This window comes from Tripterygium wilfordii, chromosome 22 (assembly GCF_013401445.1).
Source record: "Tripterygium wilfordii isolate XIE 37 chromosome 22, ASM1340144v1, whole genome shotgun sequence".
Classification (NCBI taxonomy): domain Eukaryota; kingdom Viridiplantae; phylum Streptophyta; class Magnoliopsida; order Celastrales; family Celastraceae; genus Tripterygium; species Tripterygium wilfordii.
The window spans coordinates 7,118,780-7,142,933 of NC_052253.1; the positions used below are offsets into that span (position 1 = coordinate 7,118,780).

Sequence of the window (24,154 nt, forward strand, 5' to 3'; positions counted from 1 at the left end):
TTTCTTCCCACACACTTTCTCTTTCCACCCAACCCAACAACATTCCATTCCTCCATATTATCCACAACAAAACTACACCAAAACATTAAATATCAATACATCCACATCAGCAAAACACTTATCCCAATACAGCCACATAAGCAAAACACATTTTGCAATACAGCCACATCAGCAAAAGACAACATCTTTGTTGGCCCAATACCACTTCACCTTTACATTTGCCCTTACTATCACTACCATAATATTTTTATATTATACGCTACAATTAATTAAAACAAATAAAATATCTCGTCAATAGTGTAGTGGACCCTAGAACAACGTCATTGCAGTGCACCTTCCAAGACGGAAAACCAAAACAGAGAATGAAAACGAAGAAGTTATCGCGTTAACACGAGCGGACTTATTAAAAAGACCACGAGCTTTCCTTTCCTATTCTGATTTGTAGTTTCTGTAGTTTCTCTGATCTATAAAAGGGGGAGAAGACCCACTTTTGTAGGTCAAATTGTGTGCCAATTCTCTCTCTGATCAGATTGTCTACTCGTCTTCTTCCATGTCGATGATTAATGGGATCCAAGGCCAGCTCCTTGAAGTTACAGGTACGAATGTTGGTTTGGTGTTTTCAGTAGATACACTCGAGCAAACCAATTTTGTTTTAAGTGTTAAATTGCCTTGCTTTTGTTTTTGCTGTGGAGCAGTTGTTGGATGCAACAAGTTGAAAGATACAGAATGGATTTCAAGGCAAGATACGTACGTTTGCATTGAGTACGGCAGCAACAAGTCCCGTACCAGAACGTGCAAAGGTATTTGAATCATTTATGCCAAAACTGTTCCTTTATTGTTCATCTTTGATTTTAGGGTTTGGGTCTGAATTTTGTAAGAAAATCTCATCTCAGTATGTATTTTATGTACTCTTATCTTCAGTTTGTTTTGCATCCTTAATGATGGTTTTTTTTTGATTTGATTGTGATCATAGATGGTGGTAAAAATCCCACATTCCAGGAGAAATTTGTGTTCACGCTAATTGAAGGGCTCAGAGAACTGAAAATTGTGGTTTGGAACAACAACACCGTGACTTTTGATGATTTCATTGGCAGTGGAAAGTAATTATCTTCACCATTCTTTATTTGGATTATGATCTTCTGGAGAAGTATTTTGTTTTCTAATTTGTATTTGTCTGTTCTCTGTGTTACTGCTGCTGCTGTTTGTAGGGTTCAATTGCAGAAGGTACTCTCACATGGCTATGATGACAGTGCTTGGACAATTCAGAGTAAAACTGGCAGGTAAACTTGACCGGCAGATATTTCTCTATGAGAATAGCTTCAACTATCTAGGTGCTTACATGCCTTCCATTACTGATTTGCTTGCATCTTGGGAATTGAGAACCCTTTCATTATCATTCAGAACCTTGAGCCAATTCGATTAGCTTTGAAGTTTGGACTAAGAATCTTTTTGTATACATTTGGTGTGCCTGGACTTTATGTCTCCTCTTTTTCAATTATATTATATTTACTTATCAGAAAAATGTTAAAATAGGGCTTGATTAGTTTTAATTTTGATCAGTTTCTATGCCTGTAGGTACTCCTTTTATCGATTCTTGTGACGTACAGACTTAGCATATACTTTTCATGATAAGATATACTGCTCTGTCAAATCTTTCACGTAAAAAAATATTCTACATTCGTTGGTGAAATCTTATCTTTTTCTTATCTCCCTCCTGCATATTCAAGTTCTTGAGAGGGTTTGTTGTGTTTAGCGTTCACCATTTGTCTACCTGTTAATTGTGTCATTGAAAGAGTTTGGCATTTTGTCCTCCCAAACATTAATTGTAGTTGTTAGCCAGTTTTGATATCACATGCCAACTCTTCTTGGGATTTAGGTGTGTAATGCATGGGAATGTTGGCTTGATGGTCCCTGGTGTACGATAAGGTTTTCTTTTTGTGGCTCTTGGACCATAACATATCTTGTGAACAGCAATGATGGAATGTGTTTATGAACTCTAGTTTGTGTGCTGGGCTCTGCTTTTGCAATGTCAAACCAAGTGTTATTTTATACTTGAAAATGATTAGACATTCTTGATGTTAAGACTTAAACAGAGGATAATTGCAATACAGTCTTCCTCATGATCTGACGACTGAGTAAGGAGGGGGCAATTGAGAAATTTCTAGTTGAAAATAAATGCTATGTATTCATTGCTTGTTTCAGTAACCTATTATTTTTCCCATAGCCGACAAGCGGTCTTTCTTGCATATATTCATAATTTTTCCTGCATAACATTGAAACTTGAGTGACCTAACCCTTTTGGTTATTTTGTTCTTTTAATGACTTGACATGGAGAAATGTTTCAGTGGATAGATTAGTATTAGGGAAGAGCAAGGGTAATGGACTGGTAATCATTATTTCATCCTAAATTGTTTCATCTTCTTTGGCCCTTCCCCTATGTAGTTTCTAAACTTCAAATACATGGTAGCTTACTGTCCAAATAGACATTGTAAGTTGACATTGTCTATCTATTAGGTTAAATTCCTATCCTTATAGGAAATGGGCTAGTGATTGAGTCACTGTTGCATGCTTTTTCTGCATGTTTCTCGTGACCTGCTTCATTTAGGTTTTTCCTGAAATGCTTTACTTCCATTGCAGATATTCTGGAGAAGTTCGACTAATCCTGCATTATTCAAATGTCAATGTAAGTACTTTTCGATGTTTTTTACTAGCTTTATTTTGTTCTCTCTTTATAATCAAATGGAAGCTAAGTAACTGTGTTTGGGTTCTTGTAGAAACCAGCAACAAGCTATGCTCCCTCAGCACCACCCTATGTAGCTCATCTTCCACAAGCCCCTTTATACTCTATGGCACCACCAGCTGCCACAACTGCTTATCCACCAGCAGCTACTGCATATCCAAGACCATCTCCTTATTCTGCATACCCACCAAATTCGGCCTATCCACCAGCGGCATATCCTCCACCTCCACAAGCTGCATATCCTCCCTCAGCATACCCTCCAGCTTCTGCATATGCTCCACCTGCCTATCCACCACCTCCACAAGCCTCGCCGTATTATCCTCCTGGTAATTTTGCTTAGTATGGCACTCTCCTTGCAGCTAAATGCTGTGATCTTTTTTGTGTCATAAAATATTGAAGTTGTGCTGCGTCAAACAGGTCCTTTTCCTGGACATCATTTTCCGCCACGGTACTGAAGGAGAGTCCAGTATGCATAAGTGAAGCAGCAAACATCTGGATCCACCGTGGTTGTCATGTACAGCAATGCTCATCGTAGATAAGATGCTTAAGAAAATTGTCTAAAATAGTCTTGGGTTTGACCGAGAGTATTAACGATACAAAATGTAGATTGAAGAGCTAAATAGGCCTAAATTTAGAATTCTTTTGGCATAATTATGTCTATGACTTGGAGAGTCAAATGTCGTTATGAATTATTTTGGGAGTTACTACTGTACCCAAGTCTAAGTTCTTAATTTTTTTTTCTTTATTGAGCCTATATGATATACCTACTAATCACTTATGGAAGGCAAGTCTATAGAGCATCTGTGTGTAATTAGCCAATGCGAAGGGGTGGATTTAACATTTGCAATTGGTGGACTCTTGAATAGTCTAAAGTTGGGGTTAATACAATTTTTGGTGATTGAAAGGTTAGGCATTTTTCAATTTGGTCACCCGACATTCAAATGTTTCAATATGGTCACCTGAAGTTGTTTTTTGTTTCAATATGGTAACTCAGATCAAATTTCTCACATTCTGGTTAGTAAAATCGCTTATATGGTATTAAAAAGTAAAAATAATTTATAAAGTGGGTGATGTAGAATTATAGGAGAAAAATTAAAATATAAAATAATTAAAATACCAAAATCCAAAGGGAAATTTTATTTACACCACATAAAGTATTAAGTTTACATAATTTTTTTTACCTTATAAGTTTACATCCATATTTGATAAGTTTACACCAAATATTTAATGAATATCCTAAACTACCCTTAATTTATAAAATTATGATTAACAAAGTGTTAAGTTTACACACCTCATCAATTGAACTAAAATTATATTATGTATTTCAGTCAAGTATTTGGCAATGATTGTTTTGTCTTGAACTGCTATGCAACAAGATGAATCAGGAAAATTCAAAATGTTGGATTTAGTTAAGCCAAATCACTGCACAAAGCTCTCATCCACATGATTGCTGTTTAGAATTTTTTTTACCATAAAACTTATAGGAACAAGTTCCTACTATACCCATATCCAATCTGACATTATTCCAAGAAAGATATCAATAATTAATCATAAAATTTTATTGAGAAGTCGTTATACAAATTAAAAAGTAGAATGAATATAAAGCTACAGATTATTTAAACATATACAAGAAGCTAAAAATGACTGAAGCCTTACAAATTCATTAACCATTTAATCCATTTTAAGCTACCAAATAAAACAAAGTACAAAAAAATGGAGCATGTAAACTATTAGAGCAAATTTTTGAAATTCCTACATTTCTATATTCATGACAACACTGCTAAAACAGAAGTCCTTTAAACCATCCTTAATTGGAATTAACATATTTACTCCAAACTTGATAACATTATACCTAGAAAACGGGTATAATTGACTTTGAAATTGGTAAGATGATATTGATATGTGATGTGCATATTATTATATACCTTTTTGCTTATGTTTTTAGGTTGAATTGACGTTTTGTTTATCGAAATAAGATCGGTTTTTGCATAAATTATATTTTTTGTGCTTTTTCAGCTCCTTACACTCAACAGCTGCTCAACCCATACTCGAGCATAGATGTCACAATATTGACCAGCAGCTAGCTCTCAACAGGCGCTCAACAGCTGCTCGGCAGAATAAAATCCGAGAAACAAGGAAACTACAACACAGACAGAGTTCTAGACGAACAAAAAACCACAATAACCCAAACTCAAACCCAACTAAAAACCTTTTTCTCAAATATATCGGTACCTTGTATCGATTTAGATTCATAAAATTGGATTAGACAAATAATCAGAGGGTATTTGTTGATCGTTTTGTATATGAGACTAACCCTAAAAAACTTACCTCTACGCCATCACCATTCTTTGTATAGTCGTCAATGTTCTTTTCAAGTTGTTGAAGCTGATAGTCTTTCGTATAATCCTTCTGTGAATCCTTATCTTCCATCTTCAACACTTCTTCAATAAATATTGCGTTGAAAAGTTTTTGGCCTATAGAATTATATCTCTTTTTTTAGAGAATTTGTGTGTAAACTTATAAGTTTCTAGTATAATATGTAAATACATATTTAATATTTATTTTTAATAAAGGGTATATTTGTAATTCCAAATAAGGATATATATGTAAATAAAAAAAATCAAAAAGTTACATAAACTTAGTAGTTTATGTGATGTAAATAAAATTCCCAAATCCAAAATGGTTATTTCACCACAACCCTTCTCTCTCGATTCTCTCCTTTCTCAGTACAATAACAAAACAAAATAAAACTGTAGTGCTAAATGGCCCAAGGTTTTTTTATCCCAACTCAGCCCAATCCTAGGTGGCATTATACATAGGATTCCGCTTCAGTAATTTTACTCTATATAAGCACCATCTCTCTCTCTCTCTCTCTCTCTCTTTCTCCTTTTCCCCCTCTCACTCATGAGACAACCACCACCACCACTGTAGCATCACCGTTCGGCCACTGATAGAAGTCATCGACCCACCAAATGGAAACGCTCGACTACCACCATCATTTTCCGACCCACCACATTACCTACCGTAGCTCGTTTCATTGGAAAAAAGCACCCAAAGGAGGACGACATCACGACACAAAATGCATCGATCCGGTCACCTCCGGGGACGTATCCAGCAACCAACCTCATATTTGAACTCCAGGCATCGAGACGCGCCTTACCCATCCATTTTCCAGCCAAGTAGCTACAGATTCCGACGACCTGAGCAAATTACATTGTTTTAGAAACAATGTAATTTGTCGATCCAGCCATCCACCCACCTTCAGCAACATTTTAGGCCACCTGCAGCAACAATGTAATTTTTTTCTCCTTCTTTTGCATATTTGAAAGTTACATTGTATTGAAAACAGTGTAACATTATGTTTACAACCATTTGGACCATTTACAAATTACATTGCTTCTGAAACAATCTATCTACCTTATTATTCTAGAAGAAGGTGCAAACTTCTCTCATGTAGCTACCTACTGTTGCCGCGGTGGAATTGGTGGCAGCTCCAAAAGGAAGAAGATGAACCAAAAGCGATGGTCGTGCATGAGTTGCTTCTCAGTCCTATCCTTCCTATCTCTACGGGGGTTGCTTTTCTCCCATAATAGGTCTCGATAGATTGTCTTCCACCATGTATTTGCTGATGTGGACCTAATTGCCCAATTGATTGCATGGGGTGTTAGACAGTTGAGCTTCAAGCTTTATCTATGGCGATTTTGTTTTCTTTCGGGTTGAGGAAGAAAGGTTGCTAGAAGAATCCCACGACCTAATTTCCTTTTCCATATTTTCAATATTATCATGTATTATGGGTCTTGAGCTTCTTTTACTTTGGGCTTGTTATTGTTTTATTATATTAGTCTTTAGGACCTCAGCCCGTTTGCCTTAGGCCCAACTTTTCATATCTCAAGTTTTTTTATTTATTTCTAATATTGTCATGTCAACTTGTTACCGTTGACAGTACAGACTCTTGTATTACTTATATAGGCTTTTAGCCGTTGTAATCTTTAAGCTTGAATTTCAATTTCAAACCTTCTTCTCTCTCTTGTTCTACCTTCTTCTACCTTCATCTTCTTCTTCTTCTTCTTTATTCTCATCTCCATGTTTCTACTTGAATGACTTGAGATACAAAATATATACAGTCAGCAATTTAAATCATGGTATCGGAGCCATGTTATTATTCTTGGTATTGAACTACTAGTCACACACCAGTGTCCACAGTCATAGCTGAGGCCACAAATTTTGTGAGAGGTACCCATCCTTTGCCTCCATTAATTTATGATGTTCCTTTGACAACATTACCGTTTGCAGGAACTTCAAATATATCATTTTCAGCATCACAGAACCTTAACACTTCTCAACCAATTTTACCCACCCCACCACCCATTTTCTCCACTCTTCCTACCATCTCCACTCATCAATATTCTACTCAATCTGTGATGCCTACCCATAATCCATTCACAAATCCTTATAACTTTCTACCCATAGATTTTTCAATAAGCAAGTTAATTTCCTTGGAATTAACTAGCTCAAACTATCACATGTGGAGTTCTAATTTCATGAATGCCCTAGAGGCAAGGAACAAACAAGGTTTTGTAGATGGGACAATACCTGTTCCAGAACTTCATGATCCTTCTTATCTGCTGTGGAAACAAGCCAACAGCTTGATAAAGACATGGATAACCAACTCTATTTCTTCTCAAATTCTGGGAAGCATATCCTCCTGGAAGATAGCAAAGGAAGTCTGGTTAGATCTTAAAAACACTTTTTCAGTGGTCAATGAGACCAGAATTTTTGAGATTTACAGGGAGCTTGCAACCATCAAGCAAAAGAACATGACGGTGACAGAGTACTACTCCAAGCTCAAAATGTTATGGGAGGAACTGCAAGATTATGAAGAAATAGCAACTTGTAGAAGTCCAAATTGCACGTGCAACACACACAAATCCTTGCTGGTCAGAAAAGAAAGAGAGAGACTAATGCAATTCTTAATGGGGTTATCAGATGTTTACAGTCATATAAGCAGTCAAATTCTGGTGATGAACCCTAGCCCTGATGCAAATAAAAGCCTACAACATAGTTGCTCAAGAAGAGAGAAAACAAAAGGTCACTAGAATGACAAACCCATCTCAGAAGAAGCTATAGCCATGGCTGTTAGAAAGTTCATGAATGCTAGTGCACCTCAGAATACTAGACCTAACTTTAGGAACAATTAGACAAGGAATACAGACAACAAAAGGAAGGACTCTGAAAATTCATCAAAGTCTTTTTCTTCAAACAAGGAATCTCTTTTTTGTAACTATTGCAAGAAGGACAACCATAACATAGACAAGTGCTATAAGCTGCATGGTTTCCCACCAAACTCATCGAAAAGGTTCAAATCCAACAACACAAACAACAGGAACCACTCAGCAAATCAAGTTTCTGCTACTGCAAGTGAACAAGCAACACCTATTGAGCTTTCCAATGATCAATGCCAGCAAATAATGGAGTTTCTTAAAGCAAAGGGCAATCAAGGAGAAGGCTCAACAAATAATCAAAACAACTTGGTTACTGTGGCAATAGTAGCAGGTAATAAAAACTTCACTTTTAAACAACATTCTAGTCCATGGATCATAGATAGTGGAGCATCTAGTCATATTATTTGTGACATTACATTATTTGATGCATCACATTTAGTTCATAATTCGTATGTGGCATTGCCAAATGGACAAAGACATCAAATAACACACATAGGAAAGGTTATACTCACAGAAAATATAATTTTAAATGAAGTTTTATGTGTTCCCAGCTTCACTTTCAATCTGATTTCAGTAAGCAAATTAACTAAAGGTAATAAATGTTCAATAATATTTACACAAGATCAATGTGAATTGCAGGAGGCAGCCAAATTGAGGAAATCTGGGCTGGGAATCACAATTAAGGGGCTTTATCTCTTCAAATCAGACATCAGAAGACATATAGGACATTTTGGAAGCATAAATATAGTAGTTAGTCCTAAAATATGGCATATGAGACTTGGACATCCATCAGAAAATGTGTCCAAGCTCCTGCCTCTACCTATAGATCAAAATGTCTCTGATTGTATTGATTGTCATATCGGCAAAATGAAGAGAAGACCTTTTTGTATAAGTACTTCTAAATCTAATGAAATGTTTGATTTGGTTACATGGATATTTGGGGTCCAAATTCAGTTTCATCTATAGAAGAATATAAATATTTTTAAACTGTGGTAGAGGATTATTCAAGAATGACATGGATATTTCTTATGCATTCAAAAGATGAAACAAGATCTCATGTCAAAGGATTTATAAAATATATTCAAACTCAATTTAACAAAACTGTCAAGACTTTAAGAACTGATAATGGAAAAGAGTTTCTCATGCATGATTTTTACAAAACAGAAGGTATATTACACCAAAAGTCTTGCCCCTACACACCACAACAAAATGATGTGGTAGAGAGGAAACACCAACACCTCTTAAATGTAGCAAGAACTCTCAAAATCCAAAGTGAATTATCAGAGAGTTTCTGGAGCCATTGCATACAGATTGCTGTATACATTATTAATAGAATTCCTAGTAGGATTCTGGACAAAAAAATCCCCTTACAAAATTTTATACAACAAAACTGTGGATCATACACATTTTAGAGTCTTTGGTTGTTACTGTGTTGCTAAGAATAACAGGCCTCTTGGATCAAAATTTGATACCAGAGCCTTACCTTGCTTGTTCTTGGGATATCCCATTGGAACTCAAGGTTACAAAGTCTTAAATTTAGAAACATATGAAGTGTTCATATCTAGGGATGTACACTTTCTAGAAAATGTTTTCCCTTTTAAACAACAATCTCACCAGGATTCTAATCAAATAAATCCAAATATTGTTCAAGACAACACAAAACATCATTCAGAAAATTTAACTGAAAATAATGATGCTATTGGTACTAGGAACAGAAGATAACCAGCTTGCTTATCAGATTATCATTGTGATATTGTTTCATCTTCCATACATGATCATTCTACTGCATCTAATATACATTTTAGTGCTGCCATATCTGCTCATCGGGAACCTGCAACATATAAAGAAGCAATTAGGGATGATAATTGGTGTAAGGCCATGGATAGTGAAATGAAAGCTTTAGAGGAGAATAGAACATGGGAATTAACTAGTTTACCTAAAGGCAGAAGAGCCATAGGATCCAAATGGGTTTATAAAATCAAATATAATTCTAATGGAACTATTGAAAGGTACAAAGCTAGATTAGTAGCTCAAGGTTTTAGTCAAAGTGAGGGTTTTGAGTACAATGAAATTTTTGCTCCTGTGGTCAAAATCACAACAGTTAGAATTTTTTTAGCTTTGGCAGCTATGAACAAATGGTTTATCCACCATTTGGATGTTCATAATGTTTTTTTAAATGGAGATTTAGATGAGGAAGTTTATATGAAACCTCCTCCAGGCTATAAAACACAAAACATAAACCAAGTATGTAAACTAAGAAAATCCATTTATGGCTTGAAGCAAGCTTCAAGACAATGGAATGAGAAATGCACAAAAGCTTTGATTGAATTTGGATTCAATCAAAATAAGGCAGATTACTCTATGTTTTATTATAATGACAAAAACAGCAAAGTGATACTTTTATTATATGTTGATGATATGGCAATAGGAGGGAATGACATAAACTTATAAATAAAGTTAAACAACATATTGCATCATGCTTTAAGATTAAAGATTTAGGTCCTTTAAAATATTTTTTAGGTTTGGAAGTCAATCAGACAACTTCAGGTATAGCTATTTATCAAAGAAAATATGCACATGGTATTATAAAAGATACAGGTTTATTACATTCTAAACAATACAATTCTCCAATAGACACCAATGTCAAACTATCTTCTGAACAAGGGAATCCCCTAGAAGATCCATTACAGTTTAGAAGGTTAATTGGGAGGTTAATGTATCTTACCCTTACTAGGCCTGACATTAGTTATGCAGTCAATCCTTTAAGTCAATTTATGCAACATTTTACTGACATACATTTGAATGCAGCTATTAGAATCATCAAATATGTCAGAGGCACTTTAGCACAAGGGCTTTTCCATCCTGTTACTAACACATTGCAGGTCAAAGTCTTTTATGACTCTGATAAAGCTGCAAGTACAGTCAAGGCATATTGTGACTCAGACTGAGCTGCTTGCACAGACACAAGACGCTCAGTTACAGGATACTTAGTGAAGATTGGAGAGGCTTTGGTGGCATGAAAATCAAAGAAGCAGAAAACTGTCTCTAGGTCATCAGCAGAGGCAGAATACAGCGCGATGGCATCCACCACAAGTGAATTAGCATGGATTTACAATTTATTCAACGAATTACAGATTCCAATTGTCTATCCTATACAATTATTCTGTGATAATCAAGCGGCCATGCACATCGCCACTAATCCAGTTTTCCATGAAAGGACAAAACACATAGAACTTGATCTTCACTACACCAGAGAAAAAGTACAAGACGGTTTGACAAAATTACACTACCTGAAATCGGTTGATCAACCTGCAGATCTTTTGACAAAAGCTCTCTCAGTTCGTCGTATACAACACCTACTCTCCAAGCTAAGCATCATCGACGATCATGCTTAGCTTGCGGGGGGTGTTAGACAGTTGAGCTTTCGGGTTGAGGAAGAAAGGTTGCTGGAATCCCACGACCTAATTTCCTTTTCCATATTTTCAATATTATCATGTATTATGGGTCTTGAGCTTCTTTTACTTTGGGCTTGTTATTGTTTTATTATATTAGTCTTTAGGACCTCAGCCCATTTGTCTTAGGCCCAGCTTTTCATCAATTTAAATCATGGGGATCTTGATTTTGAATGGGGAAGAAGGTTATGCGCATAGCCCAAGACTCAGGTAGATGGAGATCGATTTTTAATTTTTCTTTTTGTTTTTAATTTTCTTTAAAACATGTGTTGATTAACAAATTTGTATTTCAATATTTTTGTCCACGTGTGAGCAGTGTTAGGCTACACAAGCAAGAAATCAGTTGAGATGACGATCAAAGTGCCACGTAGGCACTTAGATTGATCGGAATGTGAGAATTCGGACCAAGTAACTATATTGAAACAAATAAAAATTTCAGATGATCATTTTGAAACATTTGAATTTTGAATGACCAAATTGAAAAATACATAATCTTTCAGTGATCAAAAATAGTATTAACCCCTGCCAATGTTTATGTTGGCTTGCTCATAACCAACCAGGCCAGTCTTGTGGGGACATATTGGGATTCGTATTTAATTAGCATGTTTTTAATGTGATTAACATGGAATCTTTTCTTGTACGATTCGAAAACATTTTTAAAAATTGATGATGTGTATTTAATCGTATTTTTTTAATGGTTTACTGAAAATATTATATCATGAGAAATTTTATTTACACCTCATAAATTGTTACGGTGACACCACAAAATTTAACCATATAAATTTACGCAAAATTATTTTGAATTTACACTGAATTATTAATTAATATTCCAAAATATTCTTGATTTGTAATTTGTAATTATATATTTTGCATCAGAGAACATACATGTGCGTACATCAAAGAATGTAATCTTACACCCGAGCCAATAATTAAAACATACATGTGCGTACATCAAAGAATGTAGTCTTACACCCGAGCCAATAATTAAAGTGATAAGAATGATGTGTATCACTATAGTGATTAAGGTTCGAATCTCCTTCCTCCTCCGTTTAAAAAAGAGAAAAAAAAGGTAATCTCACTGCTGCTACCTATTAGAAGACTCCGGAACACACATTACATTTGACCAAACACACATCCCAAAAAAAAACCCCACATTATATATTACTTATTACAAGGTGTAAGAAGACCAACAATCAAGATGGGATCAAAGATTATTATTACATCAGATCTCGATGGATTGAATTGTGGAGGATCTTTGTATAATTCTGGGTCGTTGTGTATATATGAAACATACATGTTTAAGTGACACCCTTTCTTTATTTCAAAACCTTCAATTGCTCCATCCACCATTATTCTTATTGCCAGAACTTGCACAAAAGAAGAAAAAGTTGGGACATTTCCACTTTCCAGTGAAGCTTCTAAGAGCAGAAATTTCAGTGCATCTTGCCTTCAATTGTGCAGTCTGTTAGTGCAACACGAGGATACCATAGCACAAATTATTAATTATATAAATAATGAACCAAATCTGTTTTTTTTTATAAAAAAAAAAAAAAGAATTGTACAATCAGCCATGTTAATTATTGAGAACAAAATTGGGATGACTGTCTCGATTTATTTTCATTTAAAGGTATATTAGATATTTCATACATGGATATAAATGTAAATAAAAAAATATTTCTGAAAATGATGTAAACTTTAACACTTTTCAATGTATAAATAAAATTTCTCATATATCTAGGGTACCAAAATAGCTATTGAAAACACATTTGATTGTTCATTTAAAAATACGGTAAAAAGAAAATTACTTAAAAATCATATGAAAATAAAAAACTAAAAAATATTTTTAAAAAAGCTCTTGTTAACGAATATTTGTTCAATTTGTGCTTCCCCAATTATAATTTTGGTTTTAACGGTCAAACATGTTGAGGGGATCGAAATTGTTTACTTCTTCTCCGAATGACTTAATTGGCACAAATTAAAGTGACAATCAATTTTGATAGTCTGTGACCAATCCACACAGTGTTTTGATATTTTTGGTATGGATATGTTGTATTGGGTATATGAATGAAAAAGGTCTATGTTCTTTTTCTTTTTTTTTAAATATTATTTTTGTCTTTTTCTTTTCCTTCTTTAGTCAGCCTCTTTTCTTTGACAATTTAATCTGTCCCGCAGTGAGAGAGAGTCTGTATACGCGCTCAGAGGACCTAGGAAAATATCAAAAATAATAATATATTAAAAAGTGAGTGCGCGTGTCGAGAAATCACGTAGATTGTACCGTTCCCGTCTTGGGACTGTGGAGTGTAATTTGTCTTTTGTGCATCTCCACTCTCTTTTCCACTCCTCCCTCCCAACTGGCAAACAGAATTGTGCTTTTGAAATCCTCTCTCCAGATTTTTTTACTTTCATTTTTATTCTTTTACTTTTACTTTTTTTTTTCCTTCACACTTTTATTTTTGACATCTTAAATCCAGTCAGTCATCCTACCAAATTCAAACCCAACTTTTGTCTTTCATTAAAAAATCCAACTTTTCTAATCACACCTAAACAACATAATCACCATTATATATACATATATATATCATCATGTTTAGTAAGAGACACCACTTCCAGTCTTCCACTTCCCTCAAATGTAATTAATAGTTATATAAAAGCAATCATATTGAAAGACATATTAGTCTATCTGTACCACATTTCACATTATCTATGCTACATTGATTCAGATGGATATACCCTATTTGAGAGAAGCATTCAAGCTTCTCTGTCAATCTTAATGAAGCAAAAATTTTTCATTCTCAATCGGCTTAACAATTTGATTTAAACTGTAAAAATATCTTCTTTAATTCAAAAAATACTTTGACAACTAAAATATTTAATACTATCGATCTGTGCATCTCACGGATTAACGACTAGTTAATGAAACAATCAAACAAAACTCTAAAAATTATTATAGAGATGTTTTGTTAAAATATGCTCTGTTTTATTTGTTAACAATACTCCTAGGCTCCTAGCTCTATTTTTAATTTTAACAACCTAGAGACCAAAGTGTAGAGCAAAGCAATTTTTTTTTTTTAATTTAAGGTATTGTTTTAGGGAGGTTGTTTTCATGGGGGGGCCCTGCTTGGTGTGTGTGCCCTCAAAATTTTCTGCCCGGGAAGGAAACACACCGAAAGCACAAAAGATTTCCCAAACCCAATACATCTCGCTACAGTCTATACTCTATACATACATACATACATATGCATGTATATATATATATATATAATGAATTAAAAAGGACAAGCGTGAAACCCACTTTGTCTGTCACAAGACTCACAAATACAATACCTCCTTTTCTTTTGCTCTCCCTGGCTTCCATTCTCTCCTTGTCAATCCAGAAGAGAGAGAGATGAGTAGCAATACTATCTCCATGACCTTCTCTTTTGTATAATGAACAATGGACTAAAACCCTTCTTCTTCTCAAAAGAAGATGGCAATGCGACAAAATGATTGTGAACGAGAACAGCAACAACAGAGCTCTTCATTATTGTTAGATGCTCTTTATTGTGAAGAGGAGAGATGGGAAGAAGAAGATGATGAGACTAGTTCAATACAAACCCTGAGCAACAGGAATCCTTGTTTGTTTTCTCTTCCATTGCTAGAGCAAGATATGTTTTGGGAAGATGAGGAGCTTCTGTCCCTCTTCTCCAAAGAACAAGAACAACAAAAACAAAACAATGTGATAACGGATCCTTCTCTGTTTCTGGCTCGTCAAGAGGCTGTTGAGTGGATTGTTAAGGTCAATGCGCGTTATGGGTTTTCAGTTCTCACAGCAGTGTTGGCTATAGACTATCTTGATAGGTTCCTCTGTAACCCTTGTTTTCAGAAGGAGAAGCCATGGATGGTGCAGCTTGTGTCCGTCACTTGTCTCTCTTTGGCTGCTAAAGTTGAGGAGACTGAAGTCCCCCTTCTTCTAGACTTCCAAGTAGGTCAAAAATGCCATTTATTTGATTTTGATGATTTTGGATCTGTTTATTGTATTGATTTTGTTACTAAAATGTTCCTGTTTTAATTGTTCTGGTTTTAGGGGGTGGAAACTAAGTATGTGTTTGAGCCTAAAACGATTCAAAGAATGGAGCTTTTGGTGCTCTCTACACTCAAATGGAAGATGCACCCAGTAACCCCACTTTCATTTGTGGATCACATCATGAGGAGGCTTGGATTGAAGAACCATGTCCAATGGGAGTTCCACAGGCGATGTGAGAGTCTTCTTCTCTCTGTAGTCTCTGGTAAGATTGAGAAGAAGACAATAAATCTGATTTTGTCTGTAAGTACAAGGAAATGATTTATTATATAGACCCCTCTTTGATTTTGATTTCTTATTGTCTGTAGATTCGAGATTCATGGGTTTTGTTCCTTCAGTCATGGCCACTGCAACAATGATGCACATAATTGACCAAGTTGAGCCCTTTAACCCAATTGAGTACAAAAATCAACTTCTGGGTGTTCTTGATTCAACAAACAAGGTTCGGTTTTTTTTTTTTTTAATTTGGTTTCATGTTAAAACCTTTGAAGCTGTCATTAATGGAAGCTCACAGGCCTCCATTGCCTCTGCATTGTGTCAGGAGAAGGTGAACGAGTGTTATGGACTGATTGTTGAGCAGACCAAGATCCAGCACACCAAGTCCAAGAAGCGCAAGTTGTTAAGTGAGCCAATAAGCCCAAGTGGCGTGATTGACGGTGCTTTTAGCAGTGAATGTGAAAGCTCAAACGACTCATGGTCTGTGGGTTCATCATCAGTATCAGTATCAGTATCAGAGCCACCTCCATTGAAGAAGAGCAAAACCCAAGATCAGAAGATGGGTTTGTTTTCACTCAATAGGGTGTTTGTGGAGATTGTTGGCAGCCCACGCCCAGGCTAATGAAGAGTCTCGCCAATCTTCATCTATGCTATTTAATTTTGTTTAATTAATTATCATGTGAAGTAGCCTTCCATCTCCATCATATCCCAATAATTTTCCAGGAGGAGAGGGTAGTGAGATTGGTTGAGATGGGGTGGCAATTTTCAAAAAGAAGGAAGCAGACACCAGTCAGAGATGTACAATGTCTCTGGTTCTTGGTTTTGTCTTTTGTCCTCCTTATTATAATATTATATGAACATCAACAGACTATTCAGAATAACTTCACGGACTATTATTGACTTGACTGGTCATTATATATATTACATACTTGTGATCTAGTAATTAATATTGTTAATCAACGAGACTGGAATTGGTTAAGTATGGATTAATGGGTTTGTTTGTTTGCATGTGAAGAGAGACAGGCACAGGCTGTTGGGGGTAATCGAGTTTGGTTGAGACGACTTTTTTGGTTGAGGTGGGTGACCATTAAAAATCATGAAATTAATTAATGAGCATCTCAAGTATGTCAGTGTTTTTTTTTTCCTCAATTATTCCAAATGATGAGATAGATCCACATAATTTTAGATGGATTATGTGGGTCTCATGATTTTACATGAATCTTGTGTGTCAATCTCATTATTTGAGATAGTTGGGACAAAAACACTGAGATCTTAACATTTTCATTAATTAATTTTTAAACAAAACATGTTCTAGATCAATAACGAGATGAGGTTCCAACTTGAAACCTTAACCCTATATTTAACAATACAATCAAACATGTTCTAAATCTTTTTTAGCTTAATTTTCTTGAATTTCTTCTAGCATATGCACTACATACTATATAGAATTCTCTCATATGAACTTAAAATAATGACTCGTGTTTTTACCATTAATTTAAAATATGTGTAATCCAAAATAGTGGATTCACTTGTCATTTCACTCATATACGTCCTCAAAAAATGGTCATTATTTAAGGTCTTTACTTTATGTTGACAAGTGCTTTACCACTTTAAACAAGTTGGATACATATTGCTTAGCTTTACTACTACCTACTAGAAGTATATTTTTTTTATAAGATTCTTTTCTATTTGTAATATCGTTTATCAATCCGATTAGACTAAGCTTAATTAATTAACCCCATTATCTTTTCAAGCCAAAGTACCACAAAAGTTGGAATACCTTTAAAAAGACTCTCCTTCTTTCTGTAAGTTGCACTATCAACAACCTTTATGCAATTCTAATTACTTTTATTTTATTTATTTTTCTTTTAATTTTCCAGTTTTTTTTGTCCACGTGTTACACAAAATAGTACAAAAATATTATGGATCTGAGTCTTTTTTGTTCCAATTATCACAAATGTTGAGATAGACGCACATGATGCTTGTGAAATAGTGATCCCATATGATTCATATGAAATCATATGCATCCATCTCAGCATTTGAGGTAATTGAGATAAAAAAATGTTGACATTCGTAAGACTGACACGAATATCTAAGAGTGCATGCAAGCAACACTTGTTTTGAAAATAAAAAGTAAATAATTCATTAAGTAGGACTCAACCCAAATGTCATTATAAGATTGAGTTTTTTTTTTCCATACAACGCTTCTGACGGATTTTAAATACCACAATAATACTCCCATGTTTTTTTTTTTACCGAAATGGCTTTCGACGATGTTATCAATAGCGTCATCAATAATGACGATGTTTTGAACAGCGTCACTAGCGACAATAGTTTTTTTCAATTCGGAGACGCTTTTTAAAATAGAGTTTTCATTATATTTTAAAAAAGACATTGTTTATATAGATGAACACTAATGACGCCATGTGTAATAACGTCATTTGAAGAAATAACAATGACGCTATTATTAACAGCGTCATTGTTAGAAGTAGTACACAGCTTATGACAGTTTTTAGCGACCTGTAAAAATAAGAAATACTAACCAAAATCTGACAATAGAGTAAATTTTTACCAACAACATGACATCATATAACATTACGTACCAATTGAAGTTTCTAATTCATTAACAAACTACATGTTAAGTAATATAATCAAGGCGGTTTACATGCCAATCCTCCTCCTAGTGCGAGGAGGCCACATCAGTTGTGGGCAACATCGTCAGCAGCATCATTAACCGCATCCCTCAAAGAAGAAGCAGCAGCTCTCCTAGTCCCCACCAATGCCAAAGTCGCCTGCTTAACACATACAAAATAATTATTAATTTTAGAATATTGCTTATATGGATATTGGATAAATGATAAAAGATTAACCACTCGCTGTAGTCTAGCTTATCTCGTGCGAATAAGAGGACTTGCCGAGGATTATGTCTATAACTCCGATGAGTGACCCATCTAATAACATTATAATATATTAGTTTAACATTAAATTGCATACTATATAAGGAATTACCGATTTTTTGAAATTAGTGATATTACCTCGCTCAAGTGGTTGTAATGGCTCCTCTCCTCCGGCAATATCAGCCTCTCCGGGTGGTTACAGTGAAGGAACCTCTGGTCGACATAAGTGCAATCTCTCTCAAGACCATAATTGCATATTTTTAAATTTTTTTGCATTAAAAGATTTATAAACTCGAACATGCTTCTTATGAAAAACTATGGTTTTTTTAAGCTACCTGAAGTAGCAACACACAACCACCCATCTGTCTCATACCCTGCATACACCTTCGACATAAATTCCGATACAAGCAACCCAACACGACACCACCCCAACTAAAGTCTCGCGTGGCCTGTAGATCTTCTAATAAAGGTAGAAACATTAGTGGAATGTTGTCTCCCGTGGTGCTAGTGAAGAGTATGCTACCAAACATGGCCATAATATACGCCCTAGCATAACACTGAAGAACCTCATCTAGGGCATTAACAGGAGGTGGATTGAGATGACCAAAATGCCTACATAACCATGTCAAAGACAAAGATGCGCCAGTCCTCTCCTCCCAATGTGCCAGGCGATCAAGTAATTGCATCATCACCTGATCCCACTAATCCTACCCACTCCCAATAACAACTGGCCCGTCGACTCTAAGTCCCAATAAAACAACAACATCTTGTAATGTGACCGTCGTCTCACCACCTGATAGATGAAATGTGTGTGTCTCGTGTCTCCAACTGTCTCGTGTCTCCAACGCTCAGCAAGAGCAGCCAATAATCCATGGTTGAGCTTAATATGAGCAATTTGAGTAACACCGTAGAAACCCACCTGAATAAGAAATGGTCTAACAAGTGCATCTAATGGTCATAAATGATGATGCCTAAATGTGATGTAGTCTCGTACAACCTACAACAACAGTTCAAATATTAATACTGATATTTTGGTTTTGTGTAACAATATATATCACTACCAAATGGCGTTATTTCACATTATCTTGAATGACGCTCTTTATAATAGCGTCAATAGTATAAAACAACTAATTTTCCTCAAGACGCTATTATAATTACGTCATAATGTAATGATTTTTAAAACCTTATGACCCTATTGAAAACAGCATCATTAGTGTAAAAAAAATAATTTCGGTTAAAAAAAAATATGGGAGTACCATTATGGTATTTAAAATCCGTCAGAAGCCCTGTACGGAAAAAAAAAACTCTATAAGATTAGCTCCACGTACAACAATGTAATTATACAATATTCAAGTGCTAAGACAGCAAAATATCAACATATAATTTATGTGGTCAGTGTCATGAATTGTATTTGAAAAGTAAGTATGGACATGGAAAGTAGGATTGAGATCTAGTGCTAAACTTGAAACGATTATCTCATTTAGATTGAATTAATTTTGATGGAAAACTCCACCCAAACACCAGACTAATATTAAAAAAAAGGGTAAAAGGTGTTGGATTATGAATTTTGGGGACAAAATCTTTGATTTGGTTAGAGACGTCTACATAATATATTTATGCCCCCTGCCCCTGTGGTCCATTCTTGTTATTATTTATTTAAAAAAATTTGTATTCTTGTTGTGCTTCCTATTTATCAACGCATACATTTTTTGTATTCTTCTATCCTTTCTTGTTCTTACTTACTTTAAGGTTGGTAGAGTATTGTAGAGACAGAGAGAGAGAGTATGTGGATTGTTGATAGGAGTGAAAAGATAAAGAAAAATGCAGAGAGGGTCACCAACACCAATAATTGTAGAATAATATGATCACATATATATATGAGTTCATCTAATTGTGGTTGACATTAATAATTAAATTACAAATCTGCACTCTCTTCAGTCTCTTGTAACTATTTTTTTTGTTTTTTCTACTTCTTCTGATCTCTTTCTTGGTCACAGCTGTAAAGTTTGTTTTTTTTATTGGGGGAAATGGAAACAACATTCACAACGAAGCACTCGCACAACCACACATGCACATGCCTTTCCTTATGGCCTCTCCTTATGCCCTGCTGCTTTTACCTCTTGGATAATGAATCAATATAATACTCCTTTTGACTTTTAATACTACTACTTTGAATTCCATTTCCATATATATATATATATATATATATATATATACCCAAAATTTTATTAATTATACTAAAAAAAACCAACGGTCTTATAGATTTTGTTTTTTTTTTTTATCCCAACTATCTCAAATACTCATCTGAACACATACGATTTCATATGAATCACATGAAACCCACAATTTACATGAATAATGTGTGCCCATTTCAACATCTAGCATTTGGGATAATTGTGATAAAAAACACAAACATCCTTAACATTTTTCGAAAAAAAAAGTTATATTTTATGTATTCCATCTGCACATCACCTTCTGTTCATAAATTAACGAGACAAAACAAACTATTTTGATTTGAATATTAGATTGTTTTAGATTAATATGTATAAATAAATAAATACTTTTTTCCTTTTTCATTGAAATTGTTTTGGGTAAATTTGGCATTAAGGTAGATTGGGGTAAAAAATACAGCCCATGCGAAGATCACCAGATGCATGCATGTCGTCATAATACCCAACCAAACCTTATATATTGCAATATATAATATAATTACAGCTTTGGTAGTTAGTACAAACCCCCAAAAGCTATTGTATCACTTACATAACCCTAGCATTTGAAACTCCCAAGACAGAATTTTTGAGATAAAAATCATATTCACCTGAACACTTTAATTTCTCATCCACTTGATGGATAAATAATAGCTTTCTAGCGAGAACCCTAGTACTTTCTATATGTATATATATATATATATATATACATATGGTGCCAGGCAGGGCAGTGGGGGAATGCAGGACAGGTCCATGGACCCAATGAGATCAGAAATTAAAACAAACCCACCAGTGTCAACTTGGCAAATGCACACATACACATTCATTTCGTGAATCAAATAATTGATCCAAGCTCATCCTTGTCTACTGCTACGCAACTTATTGTTGATACCTTCACACCACTCGATCGGCATCCTATGCCTACCTTGCAGATCTATTTCATACCCAAGTGGTCACAATACGTACGTTTTGGATACTTTAGATATATAAAGTCAACTTTTACAATGTCATTAGCTATATACAGAGAGTCAGAGATGATTGAGGCTCAGGTTTAGAGGGACTTTTACAAGGTTTGGACAGTCGTCATTGGTTTTTAGATTAAGAAAACGTGTTGATTGTGTGAAAATGATTAGAACTGTGCTTATATATATGCCACTCATTTGAGTTATAGCAATCCAATGTACGAATAATGAATTGATTTTGTGTCCTAAAATAATGAAACCTTTTGCTAGACTATATTCTGCAAAATCACCACCTCATTGAATAATCTTCCCCAGAAAAATGACTACATATAAGTTATCAAATATAGAAAGCAAATCGTTGCAGATCAGCTAGAAGAGGACGAGTACGTAGAAATAATGGTTGAAGAGCAGTGTTATGGGTACGTGGTCCTTGTGTGCTTTAAATGACAGGGTAGATAATGGATGTTAGGTGTCGTAGTACTATATATCTATATGTATTTATCATGTATGTATCCTTGAGAAGGTCAGGTACTATTGATTTGTAAAAGCAAATAGCCAAATAGCCAATAGGGTTGGGTTTGGGGCCTCAAGAGTCACAGAAGATAAAGTAGAAATGGAGTTTTTGATGTATACAGTGTCTCAGGGGTCACTATGGTCGTATATATATTATACATATATCATTAATGCTAGCTGTGCCCCCCAGCACCGAGAAGTGAACACCCAAAGCATGTCTGCTTCTCTTCTCAGACAAAGATTTTGGTATCTTTTGTCAGGCTACATAGAATGACACCCAATACCCTTATCAACAGTTTTCTTTTTGGTAAGTCAGGTCCACAGGGCATTTATTACATACATATATGTTTATATATAATTATATATGGGAAGGGGAGGCGGACTGTAACATCAACTAATTACATGCTACAATATTTTTTATCCCAACCATCTCAAATATTAAGATGATAAAGATTTAGATTATTAAAATAGAACAAATTTTAGTTTTAGGCCACTGACTTTCAATATTTGGTGACGAAAATGAAATATGACAGAAATATCTTTCAATGATGACATATTATGTTAACACAATGATGATAACAACACATTTTTCCATAAAAGATAACCGGCATTTGAAGAACCCAATAAACAGAAATTACACTCAGATCAGAATTCCTATAAACTTGCAGAGTGGTGGATTCAGACATTCTTTTGGCTTTTTGTGAACAAAACAAAAAAATAGCATCTATTGAATCCTTATACATATTAGGTAAAGTAATTATGTTGTTAATCTATCAATAATAGACTAATAGTCGATAACTTGATGGGGTAGCTTAACGAAATCAGTAACATGTCCAAATCCTGGCTGTTGCGCTAGGAAGTAGGAAGTTGACCTTTGAGGCTCCTAGTAAGGTAAGCACTACTGCGAGGCATCTTCAGGAACCACCAGTCAAAACTAGTACAAAAACAGTAACACAATAGACATAGTACTGACATTTGAATTGGTGAAATAAAAGGTGAGGTTTCTTTACCATGGACTTATATCCCACCCTGGCCCAGCCAGATGGGAAGAACACTAACTGCTCCCCATATTTCTTCCTAAACAAAAACCCGTGATTGTATTCATGATCAATGATTGATGCTTCTTTCCAAACAAACGTGACAATCTGTCATCTTTTTTTCAAATCCCTTAATCCAAATAAAACAAACGCGAAAGATAACTGTCAGGTCATTTGGTACACATAGACTAGTCCAGATGAAACATAAATGAATGTAGTAATTAAGAAGCAAATTCAATCTCCATCGCTGCCGCTGGAAAACGGGGCGGTGTCAACGGATCAAGGACCGGTTTTAGTGTTGCAAGAGCACAAGCAGAAAGTTATTTCAGCTGGAGGGAGGATCAGGTATTTAAAGAAATGTGAATGGAACTGAAGTTTCATTCCTCGTGTTTGGCAGATATTCCTGAAGAAGTCATAGGCCAGGTATTTAAATTATGCTCTAGCCAAACTTAATTATACTGAAACACCTTGTAGTACCCGGTTTTCGTCCGGCCCAAAAAAAAAATAGAAAAAATAGAAAAATTAAAAAATACAATAATAATAATAATAATTCAAAAGTCCGTTCTGGAACTCGTAAGCTCACAAAAAAATTCAAAGCCTGTTTCTTGGACCCACAAGCATGCAAAAAATCCTAAAGCCTATTTCTTGGACCATAAGCCCATAAAAATTCCAACCCAAACCCAATAAAACTAAACCCTAGAAAATATCTAAAAAATAGGAAAATTAAATAAATAATAAAGAAAATTCTTAAGAGGGAAAGGTGGTTCCTTTATTAGGGTTTCACAAAAATAAAGAAAAGACAAAAATGTAAGTCTTGAGGGTTTTAGAGAAGGAGAGGAAAATAGGGT

General features: G+C 34.9%; 3 protein-coding genes and 1 long non-coding RNA gene across 4 annotated transcripts; 2 read left to right on the forward strand and 2 right to left on the reverse strand.

Moving 5' to 3' along the window:
- Positions 1–383: 383 nt before the first annotated feature.
- On the forward strand, positions 384–3,494 carry LOC119990351 (elicitor-responsive protein 3-like). Its single transcript, XM_038836217.1, has 7 exons — positions 384–596; positions 696–800; positions 974–1,100; positions 1,209–1,280; positions 2,638–2,683; positions 2,775–3,066; positions 3,158–3,494. The coding sequence occupies exons 1-7, from the start codon at positions 551–553 to the stop codon at positions 3,193–3,195; spliced, it is 726 nt and encodes a 241-aa protein (XP_038692145.1). The 5' UTR covers positions 384–550; the 3' UTR covers positions 3,196–3,494.
- A 3,842-nt stretch (positions 3,495–7,336) lies between these two features.
- LOC119990763 lies at positions 7,337–11,442 on the reverse strand. Its single transcript, XR_005466082.1, has 3 exons — positions 11,253–11,442; positions 9,686–9,793; positions 7,337–7,445 (listed from the first exon to the last, which is right to left on the reverse strand). It is a non-coding gene; the product is annotated as an uncharacterized LOC119990763 (long non-coding RNA).
- A 3,261-nt stretch (positions 11,443–14,703) lies between these two features.
- LOC119990732 (cyclin-D3-1-like) lies at positions 14,704–16,590 on the forward strand. Its single transcript, XM_038836811.1, has 4 exons — positions 14,704–15,375; positions 15,478–15,679; positions 15,783–15,916; positions 16,016–16,590. Exons 1-4 carry the CDS (start codon positions 14,881–14,883, stop codon positions 16,310–16,312), a joined length of 1,128 nt encoding a protein of 375 aa, XP_038692739.1. The 5' UTR covers positions 14,704–14,880; the 3' UTR covers positions 16,313–16,590.
- Positions 16,591–18,389: 1,799 nt separating this feature from the next.
- Positions 18,390–21,247, reverse strand: LOC119991471 (protein MAIN-LIKE 1-like). The gene is made up of 5 exons (XM_038837820.1): positions 21,217–21,247; positions 20,904–20,965; positions 19,280–19,506; positions 18,923–19,199; positions 18,390–18,482 (listed from the first exon to the last, which is right to left on the reverse strand). Exons 1-5 carry the CDS (start codon positions 21,245–21,247, stop codon positions 18,390–18,392), a joined length of 690 nt encoding a protein of 229 aa, XP_038693748.1.
- Positions 21,248–24,154: the final 2,907 nt, after the last annotated feature.